Below are 26,647 nucleotides of genomic sequence, written 5' to 3' on the forward strand. Positions count from 1 at the left end.
AAAGGGGAAACAACAAACCCCAACAACTATCTATCTAACGTATGCTAGGGATAAGTGAAGCGAGGATGCCTGAAGTTCCATCTCAGGCCAAAGGCCATTGAGAAAGAACTGAAGGCAGTTTGCCTGCACAACCCCATATAACCTTGGTATGGGGCATGAGGATGTTTAGAGCACATATGCAGGCCAAACAGGCACTGCTAGCAAAAATCTTTGAACAAAGGCACCTGGGGAGCACCCAGAGGGACACTATCCAAAGAACTTCTGCTCCATAAGCCTGGGGAGAGGAAAACAGTGGCAAAAAGGTTTTATGCCACCCACATGTTCCACAGATTTCCCCTTTTTAGGACACTTCCTGAGCAGCAGAAAGTAACTAGAAGGGGCATCAAGGGTCTGTCCCCAAATTTACAAGCACCTATTGTTTGTGAAGTCAAACTTTTTAATCTTAGAGCCTCATGCGCAAGACTGGTAGCAATCTCATAGCTTCTCTTTGTTCTAAGATTCTTGCACTCCAAATCTCTTCCTCCTTCCCACTTTTCATTAGAGAACTACTGAAATCAGGTTGCTGTTCCACTGTGCCCATCTGTTATGCTGTATGATTGAGTATGACCATTTATATAATTGATATTGCCACTATTATACAATTGCAACAAATCTTGTACAAAGTATGCCATGTAAAGTGTTAATGGAAAAGTTATGATTTGCTAAGTATGCTTATACTGTTTATATGCATGAATCATCTTTGTAGCTGAAGTTATGAATATTGGCTATATACTGGTATCTTACACATGTTGTATTTCTGGGTAACAGCCCCGTGATAAATTTATACTAGGGCTAGACAGTTATGTGCTGATGGCCCATTAAGGGCACTCAGCTCATAATGGGTCATTGAAGAAATTGATTTCACTCACTAAGCCTTTCCTGCGGATGCCTCAGAAAAAATATGGGTTTGGCTGCCACTGTGAGTCATCAAAGCATGGAAGGGCATGTGGTATGCTTATTTGACCCTGGACTCCATCTTGGGCCAGTAATTTTCCATGCACCTGGGCTGTGGGCTTTGTTTGGGACAGCCACATTCCATGCACATGGCAGAGGATATAAAAGGACCCCTGAGATATCTCCATTTTGTCTTTATTTCATGCTTCATTTCTCAGAAATGGATTTCTAACAAGGAAGCTTTAAACAAGGACTGATGACCTCCAATCTGTTTGGGTAATTCCAGAGAGACTTTTGCAAGTTAGCAGGTTATTCAATTACTGCTTCAAACCAGATATAAGAATTTTGAAATCACTTGTATGTATAACTTATAATGATCTATTAACCATTTATAACTCTTTTCTTTTACAAAACCTTTAGTTTTTAGGATTGGCATCAGCATGATTATGGGGTCAGATCTGTGTGTGTATATATATACCTGGTTAAGTGACTGATTTCTTGGGATTGGAAGAACTCTCTATCCAAGTACATTGGTTTTCAGTAACCACTCATCAGAAAGTCCAGTGTCTGAGGGGTGAGCCAAGGGCTGGAATGCCTAAGGAGACTGTTTTTGGCTTCTTGTTAACCAGTGTGGTGATAGAGAAGTTTCCTTTTGTTACTGGCTTTATATGGTATAATGATAGAACCCACCGCCAGTTTGGGGTGAGTCTGCCCCATTTCTCAGCAGTTTGTCCTGAATTTGGCATTCTCAGCTGTGACCCACTGAGGAACACCATCTTATTTAAAATATTTCATCAACTTAGCATGTAAAAGTTGAGCAGAACCAATTTAGTTGCAATACCATGCAGCCTGCTCACTTACATCCAAAAAACCAGCTGTTTCTCCACCTTCACAGATATTCAAAGGCCATTTCTTTTGTTTCCTGGCATCCTTTCAACAGAAACTAGGGTTTGTCAACTACAATCCCCACGGTTTTGTCTCAGAGCAATTAAGGTGTTCCTTGAAAATCTGATGTAGTAATTTCAAGCCATTCATTTTGCAAAAATGCTTCTTAGATTCAGGTAATTATTCACTCAGCCTTTTACGCCCACTTATTTAGTTTCATTCTCATTGGTTAGAAAATAAAACTATAAAGAAGAATCAGATTGTATCAAACTGCCATAGCAGGTTTTGCATCAGCAATTATCCTAATCTCAAATGATGGATGAGACCTCACCTTTTACAATATAGTTTTTAAGCACAGGTTACATTGTGTTTAACTAGGAGACAAGGGACAGAGGTCACATTTAAATATGGCTCCAAACAAAACCAGATGATGGATAAGGTGGTAATTTATCTCAGTCCAGTTCCTATTCTACCAAAACAATCACCCTTACACTAGCACACTCTGGTAAGGTGCAACAGAAGTGCATTTATAGCACAGTGGAGTGGAATCTTCATTTATTGCTCCCTGGGAGCTATAGAATGCTCTGCATTTGAACAGTTTACTTGTACAATTCCAGCAGAAAGTGGTTCCCTCTTACAAAATGATACCACCACATTTGACAACTTTGTTACAGGATAGAGGCCAAGGATAAAATGAGCTTGGAGATCAAACTGTTTTCCTCATCCCTGAAGATGGTCTCTACAAGTCAGAGCACAGGCACTTTTGTAAGGGTGGGGGAAGAATGCAATGAGACTTTTGGCAACAGTGGTTATTTCTTCACTTTTGCTAGAGAATTTCCACCTATTCGTTACATCGAACTTCTGTCTCTTGCTTTCACTTAATATGTTTCTGTGAAATGGACTGCAGTTCTTTTGTATTTGATCTTTACCCCTGTTTAAATCAGTACAGAAGTTCAAAAGGACTGTAATATTTTCTTTCGAGTGTGATTTTAATGAGGTGGTATAAATTAGTCTTTGAAAAACTTCACCACATATTTGAACCTCTAATTTATTCTGAATACACCCACAGGAGTCACTGCAGCATCTTCAGTGGAGAGAGGCATGAGTTGAGGTGGCCCCTTAATCCACCCAGAGATATTGCAAGGGGTACATTAAATATACCTGAGATACATCAGCCTCCAGTTATCAGCTATGTAAAATCCCTCATGGTTCTATGGGACCAGCCACGCAAGTTTCCAATTTCTGGCATGTATTTGTTATAGGGCCTCTACAGATCAGAGGCTCTTCCTGGTGCCCCCAATTTTGACTTACGAAAATAGAAAGTACAGTACAGTTGTGAGCTGTTCTTTGGAAAACAAGCATTGAAGACACTAGTGCCTCAAGTTTGGTTAGGTACTCTTAGGCCTGCTCTACATGGGCTCCACAATCCTGCATTGTGGGGCATAGCACCTCTCTCTGGTAGTCATTTATCTCAGCAGAAGTGGTCTCTGGGCCAGCACACTATGTATCCAGTTACCCTTTTCTTTTTTCTGTTGCAGGTATAGCAGCCAAGGAAGACCAGTTAGCAGATTTACATCCTCTCATTGCAGCTGAACAATGCCAAATACTAATAATAATGCTCATTGTAGTATCTGCCTTCGTGAGCCAAATTATGTAGGGATATATTAGTGTATGCAGATGTCACTTGCTGCTAATACATGCATCTGCTTCTCTCCAAGGAGACTCCTGAATAGTGAGCCTGAGGCTGGCCTTCCATGCTTCTAAAGATAAACTCACAGAGCTAAAACCAAAATTGGGCAAGAGTACTCCAGGCCAAGACTTAGTACCAGTGCCACATACTCTGCCTCTTCCCCCTGCTAAAAGGCTCATGCCATTCATTGGCTTTTGACACTCAGGGCCTCCAAGTTTGAAGTTGGTAATACAGAGCGTTGGGTCAAACAAGTAGGGTTAGCAGCTCCCAACTCACCCAAGGTTCAAGTAACTTCTGATGTGGGAGACACTTATAGGACCACTGCTTGAAATTGGATGGCTGCCCATAAATCTGCTTGGTTACAAATAAGTGGGCTTTAACAAGAGATCCAGAGAGAGCTTAAGGACCTGATATTACAACATAGAGAACTTGTTTGGAGAACAGGAGCAAAAGGAGAGAGAGGCCTCACAGTCTCTCCAAATATTCTTTCAAGGGAAGATTCTGGTTCATAAGCGGACTTTCATGTCAACAACGAACTTCAAGGAAACTCACTACTCCCCTGCACTGGGTGCACTGTCTCAGCTATGCCAAAATTAGAGGAATTTAGAAAATGTGCAATGGTAGTTAAATGAGGAACAGACATTCTGAGAGGACACTTCTGCCAATACCATTGTGTAGGGTGCCTGATATAATGAACAAGGTCACACCTGCTCACATCCAAGTATAAGTGGAAGGACTCCAGAGAAACACACTAACATCCTGGAGACTGACATTGCCCAGGGAAGGGTCAATCAGGGACACTGGAATTAAACCTATAAACAGGCTGCATGCTGACAACCTGAAGAGAAACAAGGTAAGAACCACAGAAGCTACTTGCTGAAGTGAAACTAGGAGCTTTTACTTATAGAAAGAACATATCTGAACCCTCTCTCTATGAGATTACTAATAGAGTCTGAACCAAGGCCTTTTACCTACTCACCAAGGTTTGTTGTAGCTTTGCATTATATGCTTTCATGTTATTCAAGTTGTCTTTCCTTTACTATGGTATGTAAGTTTTACTTTTTAATTTGGGTCCTCAGATTGAGAACGTACAGCAGTGAATTTACTTCAAACAAAGGGAAATCTCTTTCTTAACTCTGACAAGAAGAGCAAAAAGTACCTCACCTGATCCACTTAGTTAAGAAGACCTCCAAAGAGGGACAAACAGGCTACATTCAGCAGGGGAATACAGGGGGAAAAGAGACAGTCATGAGTAACAGCAAGATTAGGGAATGAAGTTACATATTCTGCACACCAGAGGAAACATATTGCCCTAAGAAAATATTCTCAAACCAGTCAAAAAGTGATATTTACATATTGCTAGAATCAGTTCTTCACCTGAAATGGTATTTCAGTTGTTGCATGTAACTCAAGAGGAAGCACTCCTTATATTTAACATATTGATTATGAACACAGCAAAATATATTCAGTTTACCTTTATTGAGTTGACAAATACCAGCCAAAAAAAACATTTACAAAAATCAAAATATTTAAATAACCAGCAATTGAGATAAGTGCCCTTACTAGTTCAGTGAATAAGATCTAGCAACTACTCTATAGTTTAAAGTGATTTTTTTTAACCTAACATCTTTTGTGCAGCTTTTCTATTATGCTGTGTGGAGATATTAATCAAAGTTATATGCCCCAATTCTGTAACGACAATGACATTTATGAAACCAACTCTTTCAAAAAATAGTAAACTGTTCTTTTGGACATAAAATCATCATGTGTTGCACTGCCACATTCTATGGTGCAGTCAAGTACATAAAATAAATGTTAGTTTGTATGTTATCTAAATTATTAGTTTAATCTCATTTCACATGGTATACAAAGGAATATTTTCACTGCTAACTTGAAATACTACACAAGGAAACAAGCAATTCAGTAAAAAATGGTCAGATCTCCTCAAAACTGATATACTAATACAGTGTATTTCAGAAACTGACTAAAAGTTAAGCTACTAAAACATGAACAAAGTTTTTTTGCCACAAGTGTATATGATTTCAGAAATACTAAAACGTGGCTAAACTGCATTGAAACTGTACATCTTATTCAGCAGAATACAATACATATTAATCCAGGCAAAAAAAAGTTTAAGGACAAAATTTTCAACATAAATAATTTGCAGCATTTATTCAATATTGAATATTCAGATACTTTATCAAGCCAGTTACATGTAAAGTAACCTCTGCCATTTAAATTACAATGTATAATGTGCATTATCTAAAATTACTAGAATGCAGTAGCTTACAATTTACAGTTAGCTTTGAATGAACCAAAAAAAGTGAAACTGGTTTTAATATTGAGATTCGAGGGAATAGCATACACTACCTGTAACAGATATTTAAATGACTTTCATGGCAAGCTCAATCTATGTAAAAAGAAAAGGGAGTCATTTCAAGAACTATGAATTCTTTCAGTTTAGGATTTGAACACTTACCTTCAAAATTAAATTTCAGTTTTATTTTTTCCAAATAATGAGGGAACCAAATATTACATTAGATTTACTATAACAAAGCCTGCTCTGAACATCTAAACCCCGTTTCTAACGAGAGCAGAACAAGGAAGTTCCTCCACCAGCAAGATAGTTATTCCACCCAGATTTATGATTGGAAAGAACTCCTTCATTTTTTCTTGATTAATACCTTCAAGCTGCTCATGAAGAGCAAGATCACAAGTACAATGGGTAAAACTGTTCTAAATAGGACTTCAAGCAAAAGAAATATTCAGAACGAAGTTGCTTTTTTATCTCAACAACTGTTTTCAAGTTGAAACTAGACTTGGAAATTCACCCATACAGTCAGTTGACAGATCTCCTGACATTTTCAGTGGATGTTAGTTCCCATGCCAGGCATATCTGATATCTAAAATACAGAGTTATGTGAATTTATAACAGCACTTTATGAAGATTTAATGTGTAACACACTTACACTTGACACAGGAAATATTTTATAACTTTAATATATTAAACATCTCAGCAAGGAACATAAAGCCTATGCACACAATACAGTGACATGAACAAACACTAAAGACTTATTTTTCCTTTCAATAGCACTGACATTGTGAATGGTTAACAACTTATACTATATCCTAAAACAGTCTCCTTTCTCCACACAACCTATACATACAGTATCATATGGATATATTACATAGCACAGAAACAAGCAGCAGATGCATTAAGGGAATAGGGGCTATATGCATCATATAGCCTGCCTAGGAAGAGGCAAACGTCAGAAAACCATTTATGCAATTAGCATAGATAAAATTAGTAGAGTTAATTAAATACCCGTCATTTTCAAAAGTCAATCCACAGCAAGGGGAATAAAGGCTTTAGAGATAGTTTTGCACCCAGCTTCAGAAGCAATATGAGCAGATTAAGCTATCAAAAACTGGGTCCACTCTGGACTGGCCTTGATGCACATGCAGTACATTTGTTTTCAGAATGCAAAATTAATTGGGAATGTCCGCACTATTGTTTCGATTTCCATATTTGTGATGAATGACTAGCAGCACAACTCCTAGAAAGAAGCATATGGACCCCACAGTGATGTAAGCAATTCCCAGAAATGGATTTTTGCCTCCCATCCATGATATGGTGCTCAGGATCATCCGTTTCCGTCCATCGAAACTGTACACAGGGTAATCTGAAGAATATATAGGAAAATTCACCCTAATTACAGTCATTTAATTAGAAGTATGGCTGGCATATTACAACTTGAGATCATTTCAGTTGGTAACAGAATGTAACACACCGTTCCCCCAATATCTGATTTCCTTAGTAACCTAATTTTCATTCTCAGTTTTCATGTACTTTCCACTACTGTGCAGCAAAATGAAAGACAACAATAAGGATAATTACAATAAGGCTCTCACTGACCAGTACACAGCTGCTTGTCGCACAAATGATTAAGAATTCTTGTACAGACCCTGCTAAATTTTTAATATCAACCTCTGCAACTCCCTTTTCTTCCTCCTGTCTGGTATTTTGGATTCTCACCTACCTTCAGTCTGTCATCTACTTTACCTGCTGCTCTGACCACTTCCATCTCATTAAACCCCTTCACTGACTTTCATTCACCTTCAAGATCAATTTTAAGCATGTCATGGAGCAGATCCTCAGCTGGTGTAAACTGTCATAGCTCCAATGACTACAGTTTCCACAAGTGGAGGGAGATGGTCCTTCACATTCAAGGCTCCCATCTATTTCCTATTCTTTTCACAGTCTTTCTTTCTCCCTTCACTACACCCAAACCGCCTGCTTTACTTCCCCTTTTTTAGTATGTCTTCACTGCAGAAGTAACTGAGATGACTGAATCTGGACATGATTAGCGGCACAGACCTAGCCACAAAAGGTGACAGCGCACAGCTATACTCGAGTGCATCCACTGGACTGTGTCCACATGGGAGCTGTACTTTCACATGTGAAGCATTAAGACTTCTGGGGTAATACCCTATGGTTTAATGCTGTACGGCTCTATGAACTATTTCCACAGTGTTTTGTGGAAAAACTTGTCGGTCCTTTATGGGCACCTGTGCTGAAGTGGTCTTAGCCCACCAGAAGTAAACCATTTCCAGTCTGTCACATGCTAGATTTCTGTCTGTAGTCTCCATTCTAACTTGTAGCATGGCCTGAATCCAACACATCTGCGGCTGGCATTAATGCAACTCTCATTCTGGAAACAGGAAGCAGATGCAGGCATGACACTGGTAGGGGGCATTTTGACAGCAGCTTTTCACCCTGAGAATGCAGCAGTGTGCCTTGCTAAGGAGATCACAAAGACTGAATGCAGACATGGAGTATTGGAGATAGCTGATGCAGGTTTTAAACACTATGGAATCCCTCCAACCTGACTAATGCTTCTGGAGCAGAACCACAAGCAGAGTGATGGGACTATATTGTCATGGAGAGCTGGGATGATGAGCAGAGGCCAGAATTTCCACATGAGGAAGGCTACATTCTTGGAGCTGCATGAGGAGCTTGTCTTGGCCCGTTAGGACCAGGAAATGCAGAAGAGACAGAGAAAAAAAATATACAGCCTGGTGGAGGATTGTGGGAAGGCAATGGCAGACTAGTCATTCCTGAGTTGATTTGCCTGTGCCCACACTACAAAATGAACTGGTTACCAGACCATGCATAAGCAGCACTATGCTTTAGCATATAGCCCCAGACAGGCCAGATAGCTAGGGCTGAAAGCATCATAACAGAGCTAGGATCTGTGTATATAGTCAGGAACTAGCTTAGGGACAATATTCAAGTAAGAGCCCAAGTTAACTCTGCAGCGAAGACAAGCCGTAAGTGTCCTCCAGCTTTGTCTCTGGGTTTACCATGCAAGCCCTGTACCTGGAATCCATCCCTTGCATTGCCATGCCTCCACCAGCTCCTCAAAAGGCACTATCATTCTCTCCTCAGTGAAATATTAAACTGAATGATTGTCTTTATACCTGTCTAAAGGACTTAGCACATTACTGCCACTAAATAAATAATTCCGTACAAAAACTAGTAAAAGAAAATGACTAAAGTTACAAAGTCAAGCACTCAAAATTTAGAAATGCCAGGACTAACGCTGCCACAAGATGGATTTACTTGTGCATCTGTATATCCTGAAATCTGTGCAGCAGCATGCTTCTGAATTTCTTGACCAGGAACCGAAAACTCATAAACTAAACAGATTACACTAGAGTGTGCCTGAAGCTTCTAATTTTCTGGAACCAAAAATTAATTGGTTTAAACATCTTGCAGACTCCACAAGCATATCCTACATTCTTCCTGACCCAAAGTTATTCACTGTTTATGAACTTTAAAAACTCAGGCTGTTTGACAAAACCCATCAAGAAGTCTCTGCACACCTCAACATTCTCAGAGCTTCAAGTTTCCACAGCAAAAACCAATTCAAAAGCCTACAAAACAATCTAAGGACCAGTTCTCATTTGAGGACAAATCAAAAATGTGAAATGTTTAGGCCAGAAAATTTCCATGTGTCTGATAAATGCCAGGCTTTTCTTTAGTGATTCATTTGGGCACTCTTTACAGTATCAAACTGGTTACTTCCACTATAGATGCTATGTTGCCCTCTTCCAACCAATTAACAGAGCAGTGTTCTTTGCACAAGTAGTAAACTGGGCTGATAATTTCATTAATTTACAAGTAGACATGCTATGTGGTTCTGCTATGCAACCATTAAAATAAAGTACAAAAAGGATATTATTCACAAACATCCTCTGCATTAGCTTCTCTGAATTCATCTCAAAACGAAAGTTTCATATTACATGTTCTCAAAACTGAAATACTGACATCTGACAAATTCTGAAAGCTACAAATACATACATTCAAATATTCCGATATTAGCAGTTTTAAAAGTTTCAATAAAGGATACTGTATGTGATCTCCAAAGAGTACTTTCCAGCTTGTAAGGTAGGCTGCAAGTTATTCTTTCTCTCAATCAAGCGATATAGTTTACGAAATGTAGGCAATGCTGCAGTACGCATCCACACAATAAAGTCTTCATTAATGAACCCATTGTTGTCTGATTCTGAATCCAGCATATACACTGGTTTGGGCCAGTTCACAGGCTTTGTTGTGCCTAAAATTAAAGAATTCAATTAACTAGAAATATTTAGATAAGAGGTACATCTTTCAGGTTTAGATACTGGTGTGCACTTGAACTTTTTTCTAAGACTCTGAGGTGTATGTGCTTTTCCAGATATTGGCAATCAAAAGTAATTTAGTTTTTGGCCAATTATAAATCAATGCAAGGAATTAATACAGTTGCCAGAGGATCATACTCAGATCAATTTCAGTCAAAAAAATTAGATTTTGGAAAAAAATGATTTTTACAGAACCTATCAATAGAAATATTTTAAAATTTAAGATTAGTGAAGTACTTTTGGTATCTAAAGAGTTGTAGGATTTGTCAGAGTTAGCAACCCAACAATTACAACACTCTGCTAGCATATTACAATTTGAAAGTCAGAATGGTTCAAAACTAAGTGAAACGCAAAAAAGAAAAGTAGTCTGAGTGGTACAAAGTTTTTTACACAATCCATATTATAAATGGATTATAATATGACTTAATTCCCCATGAGAGTTCATAAAGTTAGAATAGCGTGCCTTGATTTTTCTTTTTATGTTTATGACATGTTTTGCTTGACAATCCACTAACTTTACTTAAGAGATTTTCTAGAATTTCAGAAAGATAGCCAGGGAATTATAACATGTTCTAATTCCAGCATTTTAAAATATCAGTTTCTTTCGACGACTGTACTGATTTTAAATCATTAATAAAAATACTACAGTAAAATAAACACACATATGATTGTCTGAAAATGACCGAAACTATCTCTCTGCATAGCAAAAAAAGTGTTGAGCTTGGTATTTTTAGCAGAACCACAGCACAGTTATATTAGGATGCCCACTACAATGCTGTACAGAAAGAAAAAAATCAGTAACAATAGCTTTTTATTAAAATGTGTTTGACATGTTTTCAATATAAAATTTTAAGATCTTACCTTGGAAAAGTGCTGTCAAATTATTTGCATTTCCAGAAGGATTCCTGAATTTAACGTTTTTATCTGTCCACCAAGCAATACCTTTTTTATTCAAAGTAATAGGGATCCTTGTTTCATTAATAACATGAAACAATTCCAACGTATCTAATATGAGAAATTCAAGTTAGAGAAAGGGGGTAGAAAAACCTTCAACTGACTCTAGTTTCATCTTTTTATGATTATTTGATACTTCCACACAAACTGGAGAAGGCAGCATTTATAGCCATGACTGTCAGAGTAAATGAATTGTTTCATAGGACACAATGTGTTACAGAATCATAACAATGTAGGACTAAAAGGGATCTTGATAGGTCTTCTGGTCAAGTCCACAGCACTGAGGCAGGACTAAGTATTATCTAGACCAGTGGTTCTCAAAGCCAGTCCATCGCTTGTTTAGGGAAAGCCCCCGGCAGGCCGGGCCGCTCCAGGTCAATGGGGGCTGCGGGAAGGGTGGCCAGCACATCCCTCGGCCCACGCCACTTCCCGCAGCCCCCATTGGCCTGGAGTGGTGAACCGCAGCCAATGGGAGCCGCGATCGGCCAAACCTGCGGACGTGGCAGGTAAACAAACCGGCCCAGCCTGCCAGGGGCTTTCCCTGAACAAGCGGCAGACTGGTGTTGAGAACCACTGATCTAGACCATCCTTGGCAGGTGTTTGTCTAACGTGTTCTTAAAAAGCTCCAACGACAGAGATTCCACAGCCTCCCTAGGTAATTTGTTCCAGTGCTTACCTACCCTTATAGTTACGAAGTTTTTCCTAATGTCTAACCTAAATCTCCCTTGCTGCAATTTAAGCCCGTTACTTCTTGTCCTGTCCTCAGTGATTAAGGAGAACAATTTCTCACCTTTTCTTAAAGCACCTTTTACATACTTAAAGACAGTTATCTTCCATCCACACCCCCCACCCCCCAAATCTTGTCTTCTCCAGATTAAAGAAACCCAATTTTTTCAATTTTTCCTCATAGGTTATGTTTTCTAGATCTTTAATATTTTTGGTTGCTTTCCTCTGGACTTGCTCCAGTTTGTCCAATCTTTCCTGAAGCATGATGTCCAGAACTGGACAGAATATTCCAACTGAAGCCTTATTAATGCTGAACAGAGTGCAAAAATTACTTCTTGTGTCTTGCTTATAACACTCCTGCTAATACATCTCAGTATGATATTCACTTTTTTTGCAACAGATTTAAAAATTGTTGACTCTTAATTTCTGATACACTCAACCCCCAGATCCTTTTCTGCAATATTCTTTCCTAGGCAGCCATTTCCCACTTTGTATTTGTGCAATTGATAATTCCTTTCTAAGTGTAGTACTTTGCATTTGTCCTTGAATTTAACAACAATTTCTCCATTTTGTCAAGATCATCCTGAATTCTAATTCTGTCCCCAAAAGGGCTTGCAACTATTCTCAGCTTGGTATCATCCACACACTTCGTAAGTGTACTTTCTATGTAATAATTTAAATAATTTATGCAGATATTCAATAGAACCAGACCCAGGACAGATCCATGCAGGGCCCCACTCTGATTTGCCCTTCCCGCTTGACTGTGAACCATTGATGACTACTAAGATAATCGCTAATGGCTCAGAGATGGGGGGGGGGGGAAGGAGCGATAGCTCAGTGGTTTGAGCATTGGCCTGCTAAACCCAGGGTTGTGCGTTCAATCCTTGAGGGGGCCATTTGGGATCTTGGGCAAAAATTGGGGATTGGTCCTACTTTGAGCAGGAGGTTGGACTAGATGATCTCCTGAGGTCCCTTCCAACCCTGATATTCTATGATTCTAGAGATCTCTTCAGCCAGTTCCTTACCTATTCTAGGATGGATTTAATCAGGCCTTCCCAACTTGATGACATCTAGCTTGTCTATGTAATTCTTAACTTGTTCTTTTCCTATTTTAGTCTTAGATCCTACCATTTACACTGGTGTTCACTATGTTAGTCATCCAATCACTGTGCTTGTTTTTGGTGAAAACAAGCACAAAAGGCATTTAACACTTATGCCATTGGTGCAATTTCTTGTTTCTGTCTTTCCCTCCTCATTAAGTAATGGGCCTACTGGGCCCTTGGTATTCCTCTTGCTTCCCATGTATTTGTTACCCTTTATATTCCTAGCAAGGTTAATCTTGGTTTGTGCATCAGTCTTTCTAATTTTGTCCCCAAATGCTTCTGGTTTTTTTAATATTCATCCTTTGTAATTTGACCAAGTTTCCACTTCTTGTATGACTCTTTATTGAGTTTCATGTTACCGAAGATCTCCTGGTTAAGCCAGCATGATCCCTACCAAACTTCCTATCTTTCCTACATTTCCCACACACTGGGATAGTTTGCTCTTGTGCCCTTAATAATGTCTCTCTAAAAATCTGACAACTCTTGTGAACTCTTTTTTTCTCCCTTTGACTTCTTCCCATGGGATCTTACCTACCAATTCTCTGAGTTTGCTAAAGTTTGCCTTCTCGAAGCCCATAATCTTTATTCTGCTGTTTTCTCTCCTACCATTCCTCAGAATCATGAACTCTATCATTTCATGATCATTTTCACCCAAGCTGCCTTCCACTTTCAGATCATCAAATAGTTCCTCTGTTTATCAGAATCAAATCTAGAATAGCCTCTCCCCCAGTGGCTTTCTCCACCTGCTATAATAAAAGGTTGTCACCAGTGCATTCCAAGAACTTGTTGCATAAGCTGTGCCATGCTGTATTATATTCCCAACAGATGTCCAGGTAGTTGAAATCCCCCATCACCAAGTTCTGTGTTTTTGGATGGATTTTATTTATCTTTATTTGTTCTTTAAAAAAAAAGCCTCATCCACCTGTTCTTCCTAGTAGTCTACAGTGGACACCTACCATGACATCACCCCTTCTGTCCTTACCCAGAGACTTGCAACAAGTCTGTCGCCTACTTCCCTGTCAACCTCAGTGCAAGCGTATACATTTTTGAATATACAAAGCAATGCTTCCTCCCTTCTTTCACCTGCCTGTTGTTCCTGAACAAGCTACACCCTCTATCCAATATTCCAGTCATGTGAATTATCCCACCAAGTTTACGTGATTCCCATATTTCTTGCATTCGTATATAGATATCCATTTATTAGATTTCCCCTCTACATTTCCTCTGCTCTCCTTTGTCCCTGCTGTTTGCCCATGTTTCCCCACAGATTCTGACCCTTCACCCAGAGCTCCATATATTTTATTTTATATACAGTACTACACACACACACACACACACACACACACACACACACTAGATAAACATAACAGCCAGTGCCATGTGGAAGTTATCCCCAACCCTTGCTGCCATAATTGAATGAATCTGATAACACAGTTTCAGAAGGAAAATAAGCAGTAGCAGTTCCCCTAGCATGTTTCCCCTCCAGCACTCAAGTATAACAAAATCTATTTGCTCTGCACAGCTAAAGCTTGTCTAATTTAAAGACAAAATCCTCGAACATTTTTAATCAATTTCAAATAATTTATAGCACAATTTGACGTGTGGACCAGATTGCAAAAGCGTCTTGATATTTTTATAAGGTGGTTTAAAAGAAATACCATACCATTAAACATACTGTTGGCAATAGCTCCACAAGGAGCAATGGGTTTACCCTCACTCGTGCGGTAAGGCTCACACTCCTTACTGGGATTCTAATATTTAAAAGAAAAGAAGAGATAGTTGAGATCTGCAGCTAACTAATCCCATTATAAACTACATTTTCTGTATGCCTTGAACATCATAACTTGAATTGCCAAAAGTCTAAACTATTTAAAATATCGTTTTTAATATTAATTGTAATAGTTTTTACTCACTAAACAAAAACTGAATCAGACAGAGTTCAGAATCCACATAGTGCATACATTGTAGACTATAAAGGTTTTTTTTTAATCAATTCTCTATATAGTGGAGTTTTTGTATGCTTTTGATCTAATGCTTCAGCATACCCAAAATATATTTAAATAATATTTCCACCATTAAACCATTGAGAAAGTTGACTATCTGAAAAAAAGACTTAGGCACTTAACAGTAAAATATTTATCTACCTATAAAAGACCAATAAATATTATTAAATTAAAATGTAAAATGTTTTGAGACAAAGCATCCAAGTTACTTACTGGAACTCTCCCACCCTTTTATAAAGGTCACAGGGAACAGAGGGAGAAGTATCTGCTGGAGCCGCAAATAGCCAACAACTCCCTTATCAAGAGCCGAAGGCCCAGTCTTCACTTAAAAGTTAGGTCGACATAGCTACAGATATGTAAACTGCATACCCTGAGCACCACAGATATGCTGACTTAATCCCAACTGTAGATGCAGCTAGCCTGATGGAAGAATGCTTCCACTGACCTAGCTATAGCCCCTTGGGTACATGGAGTTCCTACAGTGATGGAAAAACCCATTCTGTCACTGTAGTCTATGTCTTACACTAAAGGGCATAGCTATGGCACCACTGCTATGCTACTGTAGCACCCATAGTTTAGACATGGCCTAATTAAGAACATAAGAATGGCCCAAATGGGTCAGACTAATGGTCGATCTAACCCACTACTTTGTCTTCCAACAGTGGTTGGTGCCAGATGCCTCAAAGGGAACGAACAGAACAGACCAATTATCAAGTGATCCATCCCCTGTCGTCCAGTCCCTAAATCGCTGACTGCCAGAAGCGGGAACACCCGGAGATTGAGGTTGCATCCCTGATCATCTTGGCTATTTGCCACTGATGGACCTATCTTCCATTAATTAACCTAATTCTTTTTTGAACCCAGTTATACTTTTGGCCTTCACAACAACCCCTGGCAATGAGTTCCACAGGTTGACTGTGCCTTATGTGAAGAAGTACTTCCTTATGTTTGTTTTAAACCTGCCGCTTATCAATTCACTGGGTGACCCCTAGTTCTTGTATTATGTGAAAGGTAAATAACATTCTCATCACTTTCTCCACACCATTCATGATTTTATAGATCTCTATCATATCCCCCTCAGTCATCTCTTTTCTAAGATGAACAGTCCCACTCTTCTTAATCTCTCCTCATACTCATTCTTTTTTGCCATTTCCTATACTTTTTCCAATTGTATTTTTTTTTGAGATGGGGTGACCAGAACTGCATGCAGTATTCAAGATGTGTGTACACCATGGATTTATATAGTTGCATTATGATATTTTCTGTTTAATTATCTATCCCTTTCCTAATGGTTCATAAAATTGTTAGGTTTTTTGACTGCTGCTGCACAGTAAGCAGATGTTTTCAGAGAACTATCCACAATTACTCCAAGATCTCTTTCTTGAGTGGGAACAGCTAATTTAGACCCCATCATTTTGTATGCATAGTGGTTAGATATGTTTTCCAACGTGCATTACTTTGCACCAATCTGCCATTTTGTTGCTCTGTCACTCAGATTTCTAACTCTTTGCAGTTTGCTTTGGACTTAACTATCTTGAGTGATTTTTTATAGTTCGTAAATTTTGCCACCTCACTGTTAATCCCATTTCCCAGATCATTCAAGAATATGTTGAACAGCGTAGGTCCCTGTACAGATCCTTGGGTGACCCCGCTATTTACCTCTCTCCACAGTGAAAACTGACCATTTATTCCTATCCTTTGTGTTCCCACACCGCCTGTAGAAGATAAATCATGCCTAAAGTGGCCATGAGAAACTTCACATAGTTGTTTTGAATACATGCATTTTAGTACTGATATTTGATAACTAGTAGCTAATCAACTGGAATGCTGAATCTGAGTATCCAATTCTAAGCATTGAAATCTGCTATCTAGCTGGGCATTGTTCATTAGTGAAAGATAAAACTTCAGACAGAACAGATGGAGCTAAACTGGTTTCACTGCCTGAAAAGCACCACAGATCTAAGCTAATCAGAACACATTTATTTGCAGTGAGCAATGATCAATCTACTGTACCACAATCCATCAGATAGAAGTACAGAATGTCCATTTAATGGAACATATATGAAGTCACCAGTATAACACTGATTCTTTGACAATGTCTCCTACTACATAAAGAGAAGTGTCTATTTCACCTCAATGTTGAAAATGCTTCTGCAGCATGTTGATTTATGTTACCTAATTATTACTAATGATTAGACTTGAGCATAAATAAAGTTTACTTACAAATAAAGAACTATTATCGCCATTTAGTTGGCTGTCATCCCGAGACTTCACATAACGACGATGGTTTTGATAGAAGTTGGACAGTCCATAATACATAAACACATTGGTCTGCAAAATACAAGGTGGCAGATTGAAAGAGGATACTCAATAACACCAATACATAAGATAACGATCCATCAGATACATTAATGTGTTGATACAGCCAGGAAATTGACAAATATTTACATACTGATATTCTATATTTATTCTAGATCAGTAATATTCATAATATATTTGCTCAGGAGACAAATCAAAACAAAATGTTTTATACTTCCAGTATTGTAAACTCAGCCTGGCATCTGAAAGACAAGTTGTGTCCTTCTAGCCTCACATATCACAAGTCATCATCAAGAAATTCTGAAATACCTTACATTCGCTGTTTAACAATTCAGAGGCAACAATGAAAGTTTCTTTAGTGTCAATATCTAAGTTCAAGGGGCTTCCCACACTCACTGTATCCAATACTAAGGCCCATATCCACAAAGGGACTTAGGCACAGCAATGCTGAGTATTGGTGTGCCTAATTTTTAGGCACCTAGAAAAATCTCTGAAAGAATAATGGAATCCATGAATCCTGAGTTAGGTTCTTAGCCTAGCTTTTCTATACAATGAATGCGGAGAGATAGGTTACTAAAGCTGTGATCCACACAAGCCATCAAGTTAGGTGGCTCCTTGCCTAACCTAGCCAATGGGAAATGCCAACGAGAGTGGTGTATCATAAGCCCAATCCCTCTCATGGATTTTCACTGGCAAAATCTGGGCTGCAGAGAGGCATCTAAGCTTGCTTGTGATCCACAACTGGGATACTCCTCTCCTGGAGTCAGACGGCTTAGCGCCTATGCATGAAACAACGGAGGAGCAGCAGCCACCTTCCTTATAACTTTTAGCCCACTCCGAGGACTCACCTGGAATATGAGACACCCAGGCTCAGTTCCTCCCCACCCCATCTGAAGGGGAGAATGGATTTGAACAGTGGTCTCCCACTTGTCAGAAGAGCGCTCCAACCACAGGACTATTGGATATTCTGATCTGGGTCTCTCACTTACAACACAGGAGTGATCAGGCAGCATATGGTCACACGGTATTGCGCAATTCAAGTAGTCCCAATTTTCCAAATCTTTACATTATACAGAGTGTTTCTGAAATTCACACAGAAACTCAAATTTTCTTTTAAAACATAAGACCCCCAAACTTGTAAAACTGAATGCCCTCAGGGACATTCATAAAGCTAGTTTGCAAGCCTTGTTTACAATGAATTTATTGTCAAAATCTCCTTTAGTTGCACTACCACCTGGGCGGTTCCATCAATGACTGGGAGTGCTAATGTACGTTGGCCACTTGCATCTATACAACAGGGTCATCTAACCCTGGTTAATGATAGTTAAAACATCAGCAGGCAGTCTATGCAAATGCTCCCTCATATTGTACCATCAGTGGTGCAACAGAAACAGAATTTAATAAAAAGCTCAGTACAGACTGTTAAAGACTCACATGGTAAATCTATGGATTCGTGACTCACGGATCCAGTTAATGTTACACATTTCTGGGTGATGATAAATAAATTAAGACCTGATTCAAACCTGTTGTACCAGATGTAGTTTGTGGAGAAGACATACAACACACAGGATTAGTTGATGGATGAAGAGAAGAGCATAACAGGATTTAATTTTTAAGAATAAGGCAAATATGATGTTCCTCTAACATACAAATTTAGTTTTTTGACTTAAGTAAGCAGATGTGAAGATAGCTAGTACAATACCTTACAAAAGCAATGATAAAATGCAAAAGGCATGAACGTAAAATTATGAGTAATTCTGATGGCAACTCACACACAAAGTAACAGACCTCAAAGGGATGATCCAGTATAAAGTCAATGGTGCAAGTACAAGGTGGTGTGCTATTCCAGGACACGTTCAAACATTTATTGCAGGGACTAGAAGAGTCAGTTCCTGTGTAATCAATCTGCAAGAGAAAGAGGATACTGAGTTACAAAGAGAGAAAGACATATATCACGATTACTAAACCAAACAGACTGACGTAATCTCTGCTGTTTCTCAATCAGCTCCATCTCAAATCCAAAGAATATTCCTACACAGAAGACTTCATAGAGAATTAAGGTTTCACAGGTGGATTTTTCACATCACAGAAGGGGGGGAGGGGAGAGAATGTCTGTGCTAAAAACAAATCAACACCTGGAGGTTTACTTAATACACTGTTACTCCCCATTTAGGCACCTAAATAATGAGGCAAGATTTTCAAAAGCACTCGGAACCCAAACCTGGGATCTGCTGGGTGCTTTTGAAAGGCTAGCTCTTAATGTAAGATATTAAGACAATGATGTTGGCATGTCTTTAAAGAAAGCTACGAAGAACAGATTACCCCTGGATAGTGGAAAATACCATCGGTATTTATTTGATTGATTGTGGATTACCTAACTTTTAAAATTATGTTATTCAAACAACATTAATATGAAGAGTTAAAAACCTCAGAATATATACATGGGTCAACTCATCATCCTGTTTGGTGTTTTCAACAAATCTTTATTGCAAAGTATGTAAATGCATGAATTTTGCACTGTGTCCTGAAGGATCAGTGATAATTTGAACTGTTTGGATGGTTTTCTGAAAGGCTATTGCACACTGTTTTGTCTGGTCTATTGTTGCAGTTGAACCTATTGCCAACCCCCATTATCAACAATACTTTTTCTAGTGTATACCAGGTTTGAGTGTCGCCAAGAAGCTTGAATTAAATAGGGTTATCTAAAAAATAAATAAGTTTTAGGCCCTGTGTTCACTTGGAAATAGCACCATTTCAGCAGCCTCTGTCAGCAATGTGTTTGGATATAGATCTGTAACAGTGCTGCCCAGTCTGTCCTGATCTATCCAGGCAGTTAAACAGCAGTTGAACTAGTATTGTACTGACACCTGTTGTCAACAATTGATAGTTTTTCTATGGCAATCCAAACCTAGGATGAAGTATCTTTCACACAGACCTTAATAGCCAGAACCCACTCTATTCTCTAGTCAGCCAAAGAGTCCTACATTAAAAAACAAAGCTTGTTATTTTAAGGCTAAAAAGGCAGTTTGTATTTTAAAATGTCAGGTCTTTAAAAAACTGACTGCAAACTCTATGAAGTAGAAAATCTCTCTCTCTCTCTACATGTTTGTATACCAACAATGGGACCACACTCTTGATTGGGGCCTCTTGTCTCTATGGTAATACAAATATTAAACAGTAATTGATAGTAGCAGTAATGCAGAAAGAGAAAGAACAAACCCCATATTTTTTTTCATTTGTGGGTCACCTATAATTGATAGCACACTTAACTGCTCTGTTATAGGTCAATTTTGTTCATCCTGATTAAGTAAATAATTGGACAACCATTCTGTATACATTATTGATAGTTTAAAAAAACTGCTTTAGACCTGGCTCAGTTTACCAGTATCTTTTAGAATTGATTTTCAATGTGATGTTTCAGCTCCTGAATGATTCCTAAATAATTTAAATTTATCCAACACTTGCTGCACTGTTCCCTGGGTAGAGGAAAAGAAAGCAAGAGAAACTGGTAAGACACTGAAGACACCTTTTTGCTAGCCATATACTTGTTTTCCATCCAACAATTTTTTTTTTTAAACTGGACTGCTATGAACACACTACCTATCCTCTGAAGTATGTTTATGTGACCTAATCAGAATTTCAGAAAATGCTCGGAAAGCGCCTTACGTAAAGGATATGTAATTTTATGTTACGTTAAAGCAGTTGGAAAGCTTCCATATTTCAATTAATGACAACTGGAACGAAAATCAGCGTGAAACCTATATATTGTTACTTGACATTTAGGTGAGTGATCAGGACTAACGAAGTATGCTTAAATTGCTTCTTATACATCCCCCTTCATAAATAAAACCAATACAACCATTATTTTTTAAACAGGAGACAGAATAAACACGTTTGCTTACAGTAAGAGGTGGAATTATTCACTCACTCAGACTGCTATTAAATGTATTAGAATAGAGGTTCTCAAACTGTGGGCCGTGGACCACCAGTGGTCCGCGAGCGTCATTCAGGTGGTCCGCAGATAGTTCCCTCTAAGATGCGTGCCTGGGTGACCGCACACAAGAGAATGAAGGGCCACACATCTAAATTAGTGGAGCCATGCAGGCATGGCTCCAATAATTAGGTGCCTGGACCCTGGAGAAGACGCACATGTAAGGTGACGTGGTGGCCTTGGGGAGAATAGGGGGCAGGGGGCAATGGGGTGAGAAGAGGGGGTGGGAGGGAATTTGGGATGTCAAGGGCGGCGGCCAGAGATAGGGGCAACTTTCCCCAGCTCCAGGGCTGTGGCTGCCAGGGAGAGACAGCCCTACTTCCCAGCTTCAGCTCTGTGGCTGCTGCGGCAGGGGAGAGACCCCACTCCTTCCCAGCCCCAGCTCGGGGGCTGCCGCGGTGGGGTAGATCCCCTTCCTTTATTACTGTTTTTTATATAGCGCTTTTACACCGCAGATCACGGATTGGACGCAGATACAAATTTTGAATCCCCGCAGGGCTCTATTTGTCAGCTCTGGATTATTTCAGAGAGGCATATAGGCTACTCTAAAATATGCCAGCTAGCTATGGCTCTGAAAGGACAATATGTAAGCCAGAAATGGCCCTGGCACATTCACATTCCAGCCCACACCCTTTTTTCCATTCCAGAGACTGCAAGAATGGCATAGAAAACAACTAAAATGGTTCTCTGCCAGTTAGGGATTTACTCATGCCAAGAGAATCCAACAGGTCTGTTGCCGCACAAGGGGGCTAGACTGCAGAAGAAAATTTGGTTATGTATCTTTAAAAAGACAATCATTAAAGAGTCTGGGAAATAAATGAATGATCCCCATTGGGATATAATCTTTTATCACTATCACAACGTATATTCCATGCCATTGAACCTTAACTTGTCAAAAACAGTGGGAACAGATTTATTTATTTATTTATTTTTAAATAAACATTCCTCTACAGCTAGCAGGTCTATTTTATGTACTTATATAGACACTATGGTCTTAGTCTCAATATAAGAACCCCAAAAAGAAAATTAACAGAATGTTTCCCAACCAAGCTGAAAAAGGCAAATAGTACATAAAATGTAAGAAACTAGGCCAAAATTTTCACAACTGGGAACTTCCAATTACAGCTTCTTAGTCTATATTTAGGCCCCCAATCCCAAAAACACTTATCCACATGTTTAACTTTAATCACTGGGACTACTCATGCAAGAAACGTGAAGCACGTGTGCAAATGTTTGTTAGGTCAAGGTCCTAGGCACCTAAATAAAAGCAGCACATTTTTCAAAAATATTAAGTAACTGAAGCACAACTGACCTCACACGGTATGTCTTCACTGCATCTGGCAGCAAGCTTCCCAGCTTGGGTTCACAGTCTTGTGTTAGCATGCTAAATTCAATACAGCTGTGTAGACACTGCTTTGACACTGTGGCTCCCAAGCCCACCCTACCTCTTAGGTTAGAAAGCCTGAGCTGCAATATTTATACAACTTTTTTTCTCACACTAGCATGAGCTCCACTAACACAAATCTGTGGACCTGGGCTGGGAGGCTCACTCCCAGATGCACTACAGACATACTCATTGAGGCTGGGAGGGCACAGCTTTTCTGAAAATCAGACTACATAAATTTAGTTATCTAAATATAGATTCAGAGCCTTAACTTCAGGCACTCTGCTCTGAAAAATTTGCCCTTTGATTTTAAATATTTTTTGTTTTAATAATTTATTCTAGAACAAAGCTAAGAAAATTTGTTTCTTTAAAGAAACGATCAGCTACAATGGTGGTTAATGTGTTAGAAGCAACACCTTTTTACTCTTGTTCCAATCATTAAAGTAACACTCAAATTTAGAGTTTACATGTCTATCCTAAGTGTTATTTCAAGAAGTTACACTATCAAATCCAACTGGGTTCTTTTAAGAAACTCAGGGTTGATTTGGAGATGGGATGTGTGGCCTCAAATCTGGGCAGAAAGGCATGTATATTTTTAGAAAGCAATTAAGAGCACACACAATACTGGGAGAACATGAAGTACATTTCTACCTTATCTTTCAAATTCCTTTCCTTTGAGGATTTATTTTTAAGTAGTCTGATATTTATATTCCTTTGCATATTGTATTATGGTAGTGTTACACAACATTTGAACAGAGATATACAAATGAAAAATCTCAGACACTCTTTCAATCTAGCAAATGAAATCGATTCCACAACTACTCCATCTTCACTCCTCAAGGAAATTATCTCCACTGATTGATAGACAAAAGTGAACAATCCTGTTTTTTATATAACTGGTATGATTCAGTATGATTCGATCTGCACACCAAAGTGTATTTTTAAGGGGCTCAATCTGCAGCCTCATATCCGCTTCACCTTATTACTGCAAGTAAATCCACTGTTTTAAATGGTACTACTGAAAGCAGCATATATGTAAGTGTTTGCAAAATCAGGGTCTAAGTCAACACAACAGAGAAACTAAGAGCTGATCAGATTTAACAATGATGGCAAGTTTGTTTTTGATGATGACGTGCAACTTTTCAGCTTGGAGCTTTTTAAGAGTTGTAAAGCCAAAGCTTAAGGGTTTATATGAAAGCTGTAGCTAAGTACCAGACGCAAAGTATTGTCTGAGTATTTATACTGCACTGTCACTGGAAAATGCAAACTGAAGAGCACACACCTTTGGTGCATTTACTGCTAAATTTATCTCTGACATGTCAGGCTTCTAGAGAGCATCCATACTAGGAAAAAATGTGATTTTTATCACCAAAAAAATAAACACGACTTTTAACATGCTACAGATGTTTACCTCAGCCGGCTATTAGCATTAAACTATATTTGCCTTGTCCACACTAGGATTTTACCATGTGTTAGTAAACGTGGAAAAAAGCCATCTTTTTTCCTAGTGAAATCAAGGTCCTAGTGTTGAAATGTATGCTGACCAGGCTAGAGCAGTGGTCACCAACTTGTTGTTTGCAATTGACTTGTCGATCCTATGAACTCTCCCAGTCGATTGTGATCTCTGGTGGTGTAGTGGGGCTGCCGCTAAGGCTGGCTCCGTGCCTCCCCCAGCCCCACACCACCCCTGGAAGCGGCCAACGCGGCCCCATGGGGGAGGAGGAGACAGGGTTTGGCCAATGAGAGCTGTGGGGGCAGTGCCTGCAAAGAGGGGCAGTGTGTGAAGCCACATTCCCCCTCCCCCCCCCCCCCCCCCCGTGGCCTCAGGGGCATGTTGGCCCCTTCCGGGAGTGATGTGGGGCTGGGGCAGACAGGGAGCCTGCCTTAGACTTGCTGCACCACCAACTGGGAGCTACCCAAGGTAAGTGTCGCCCGGCAGGAGGCTTCACCCCAACCCCCAGCCCTGAGCCCCCTCCTGAAGCCAGCACCCCATACCTCCTACTACACCCCATACACTCTCCTGCAACAGCCATGAGCCCCCTCCCAGAGCGAGCACCCCAATGCCCCTCCTGCAGCCAACCTCCTGCCCCAGCCCTGACTCTCCCTCTCAGAGGCAGCACCCCATGCCCTCTCCTGCACCCCAACACTCTGCCCCAACCTCCCTCCCAGAACTTGCACCCCTCACTCCCTCCTGCACCCCAACCCCGTGTCCCAGGCTCAGCCCGGAGCACCTCCCACACTGTGAACCCCTCGGCCCCAGGCCAGAGCCCGTGTGTCCCCTCCCAAACCCCAACCCCCCTGTCGCAGCCCGATGAAAGTGAGTGAGGGTGGGGGAGAGCGAGTGACCGAGGGTGGGGGGGGAAATGGAGTGAGAGGGGCCTTGGGGAAATGGATGAGGTAGATCCTGGGTTGCCCTTAAATTCAAGAAGTGATCTTGGGTGTAAAAAGTTTGGAGACCACTGTGCTAGAGAAATCAGTATCAAGGGAGGATGCTCAGGATAGTAGGCAAGGTCATCTTTAGTGTTTTGAGTCTACCACTCGACGTTCTTTCAACCTCCATTAGTCAGTGCAAGAGATAAACAAGTAATTCAAAAAAAGAACATTAACATTTGACCAAATTGACAAACACAGTCATTTCCTACAGAAGCCATTTTTTCACCTCTAAAACCACATCAACCACAACAGCATGAAGAGACAGGAAGGATCTGGCAATGCCCAGTGGAGCAGCAGAACCCCTTTAATCCTGCAGGCTGCTAGACTGTCATACTACCTACAAAACCTACCTCACCTGACCCTGGTCTGACGGAAGCTCCATGTGGAAGACAGGGTCTTCCCGTTATTGTCCAGGCTGGGGATTTTTCTCTGTGTTTCAGAGTAGCATTTGCAATCTCAACCATAATGTGGTAAATTATGGAAGGCAGAGACGTATTAGCTACACCCCCCGCCCCCCGGCCAGTACTGTACAGCTGGGGCCCTACAGGGTACTTCCCAGAAGCGGCCGGCCTGGGTTTAGAAAGCCCAGCTCCCTTCTCCCAACGTTTCCTGCGCTCACGATCGCCCCCGCTCACCCTCTGCCAAGGTTTCACCGAGAGGCGCCCAGGGGGAGCTCAGGCACCAGCTGAGAACAGGGAGCCGCCAGCCCCGTCGCCCCCCGCGGCCGGGAGACCCCAGCGCCGGTAACCGCCGCAAGAGGGGGCGCCCGGCAGCCCGCGCCCCGTCCCGACCCTCACCTCGTACTCGCGGATGTTGTTGGAGGTGACGAAGATGCCGATGCCGATGGGGATGAAGATGAGGCCGATGATGAAGAAGGCGGGCAGCACGGTGCCCGCGGTCAGGATGGGCTGCCAGGCCGGCAGGCGCTGCTGCTTGAATGCCGTGTTATCCGGCTTGCGGCTCTTCCCCGCCCCGCCGGCGGCCCCGCCGCCCGCGGCCCCCACTCCAGATGTATGCCCGTCCGCCTCCTCCTTCGCGCTGTAGTTCACCGCCATGGGGCCGCCGAGCAGGGGGAGCAGCCAGCGCTCCGCTCGCGAACCGACGCCGCCTCCGCTCGGGCCAGTGAGGAACGGGAGAACACTGCGCCTGCGCGTGAGGAAGGGGACAGTTCCGCACCCGCGGAGCCACTAACAACAAACAAACGTCACCAGCTCGGGTGACCGGGCCCACCTTCTTCCGCCCGCCTTCCCCCAACCTGCGCATGCGCCGTCGCAGTGGGTGAGGCAGGGGCTTGGTTGGATCTAGGGCGCATAATCGATGATGATAAGAGCCATTAACCTCCACCCTTCCGGCGCAGCCGGCGCTCCCTGCCCGCGCCCTGATGGCGCATGCGCAGAGAGAGCGCGAGAAACCACGCGCGCGCAATCTTTTCTCTCCCCCGCCCCCGTTGAGGCGTACGACGCTCAGAGTGGAGGCGTCGCGTGATCGAGTTGCGCTGCCTTACGAACAGCGACTCTTGTCCTGTGCAGAGACGCAAATACG

At 40.9% G+C, this 26,647-nt stretch overlaps 1 protein-coding gene and 1 long non-coding RNA gene across 3 annotated transcripts in view; one reads left to right on the plus strand and one right to left on the minus strand.

The window, feature by feature from the left end:
* LOC142071526 (uncharacterized) overlaps positions 1-17,205 on the plus strand; it is a 28,328-nt gene extending 11,123 nt beyond the window's left edge. For both annotated transcript variants that reach the window (XR_012667597.1, XR_012667598.1), the window contains 2 exons: positions 3,357-4,361; positions 15,641-17,205. This is a non-coding gene — a long non-coding RNA (uncharacterized LOC142071526). The remainder of the gene's footprint in view (positions 1-3,356; positions 4,362-15,640) is intronic.
* TMEM30A (transmembrane protein 30A) lies at positions 4,969-26,457 on the minus strand. Its single transcript, XM_048845908.2, has 7 exons — positions 25,903-26,457; positions 19,086-19,202; positions 17,202-17,309; positions 14,639-14,726; positions 11,054-11,197; positions 9,922-10,128; positions 4,969-7,191 (listed from the first exon to the last, which is right to left on the minus strand). Exons 1-7 carry the CDS (start codon positions 26,158-26,160, stop codon positions 6,998-7,000), a joined length of 1,116 nt encoding a protein of 371 aa, XP_048701865.1. The 5' UTR covers positions 26,161-26,457; the 3' UTR covers positions 4,969-6,997.
* Positions 26,458-26,647: the final 190 nt, after the last annotated feature.

Source organism: Caretta caretta, chromosome 3, assembly GCF_965140235.1.
Source record: "Caretta caretta isolate rCarCar2 chromosome 3, rCarCar1.hap1, whole genome shotgun sequence".
NCBI classification, from domain to species: domain Eukaryota; kingdom Metazoa; phylum Chordata; order Testudines; family Cheloniidae; genus Caretta; species Caretta caretta.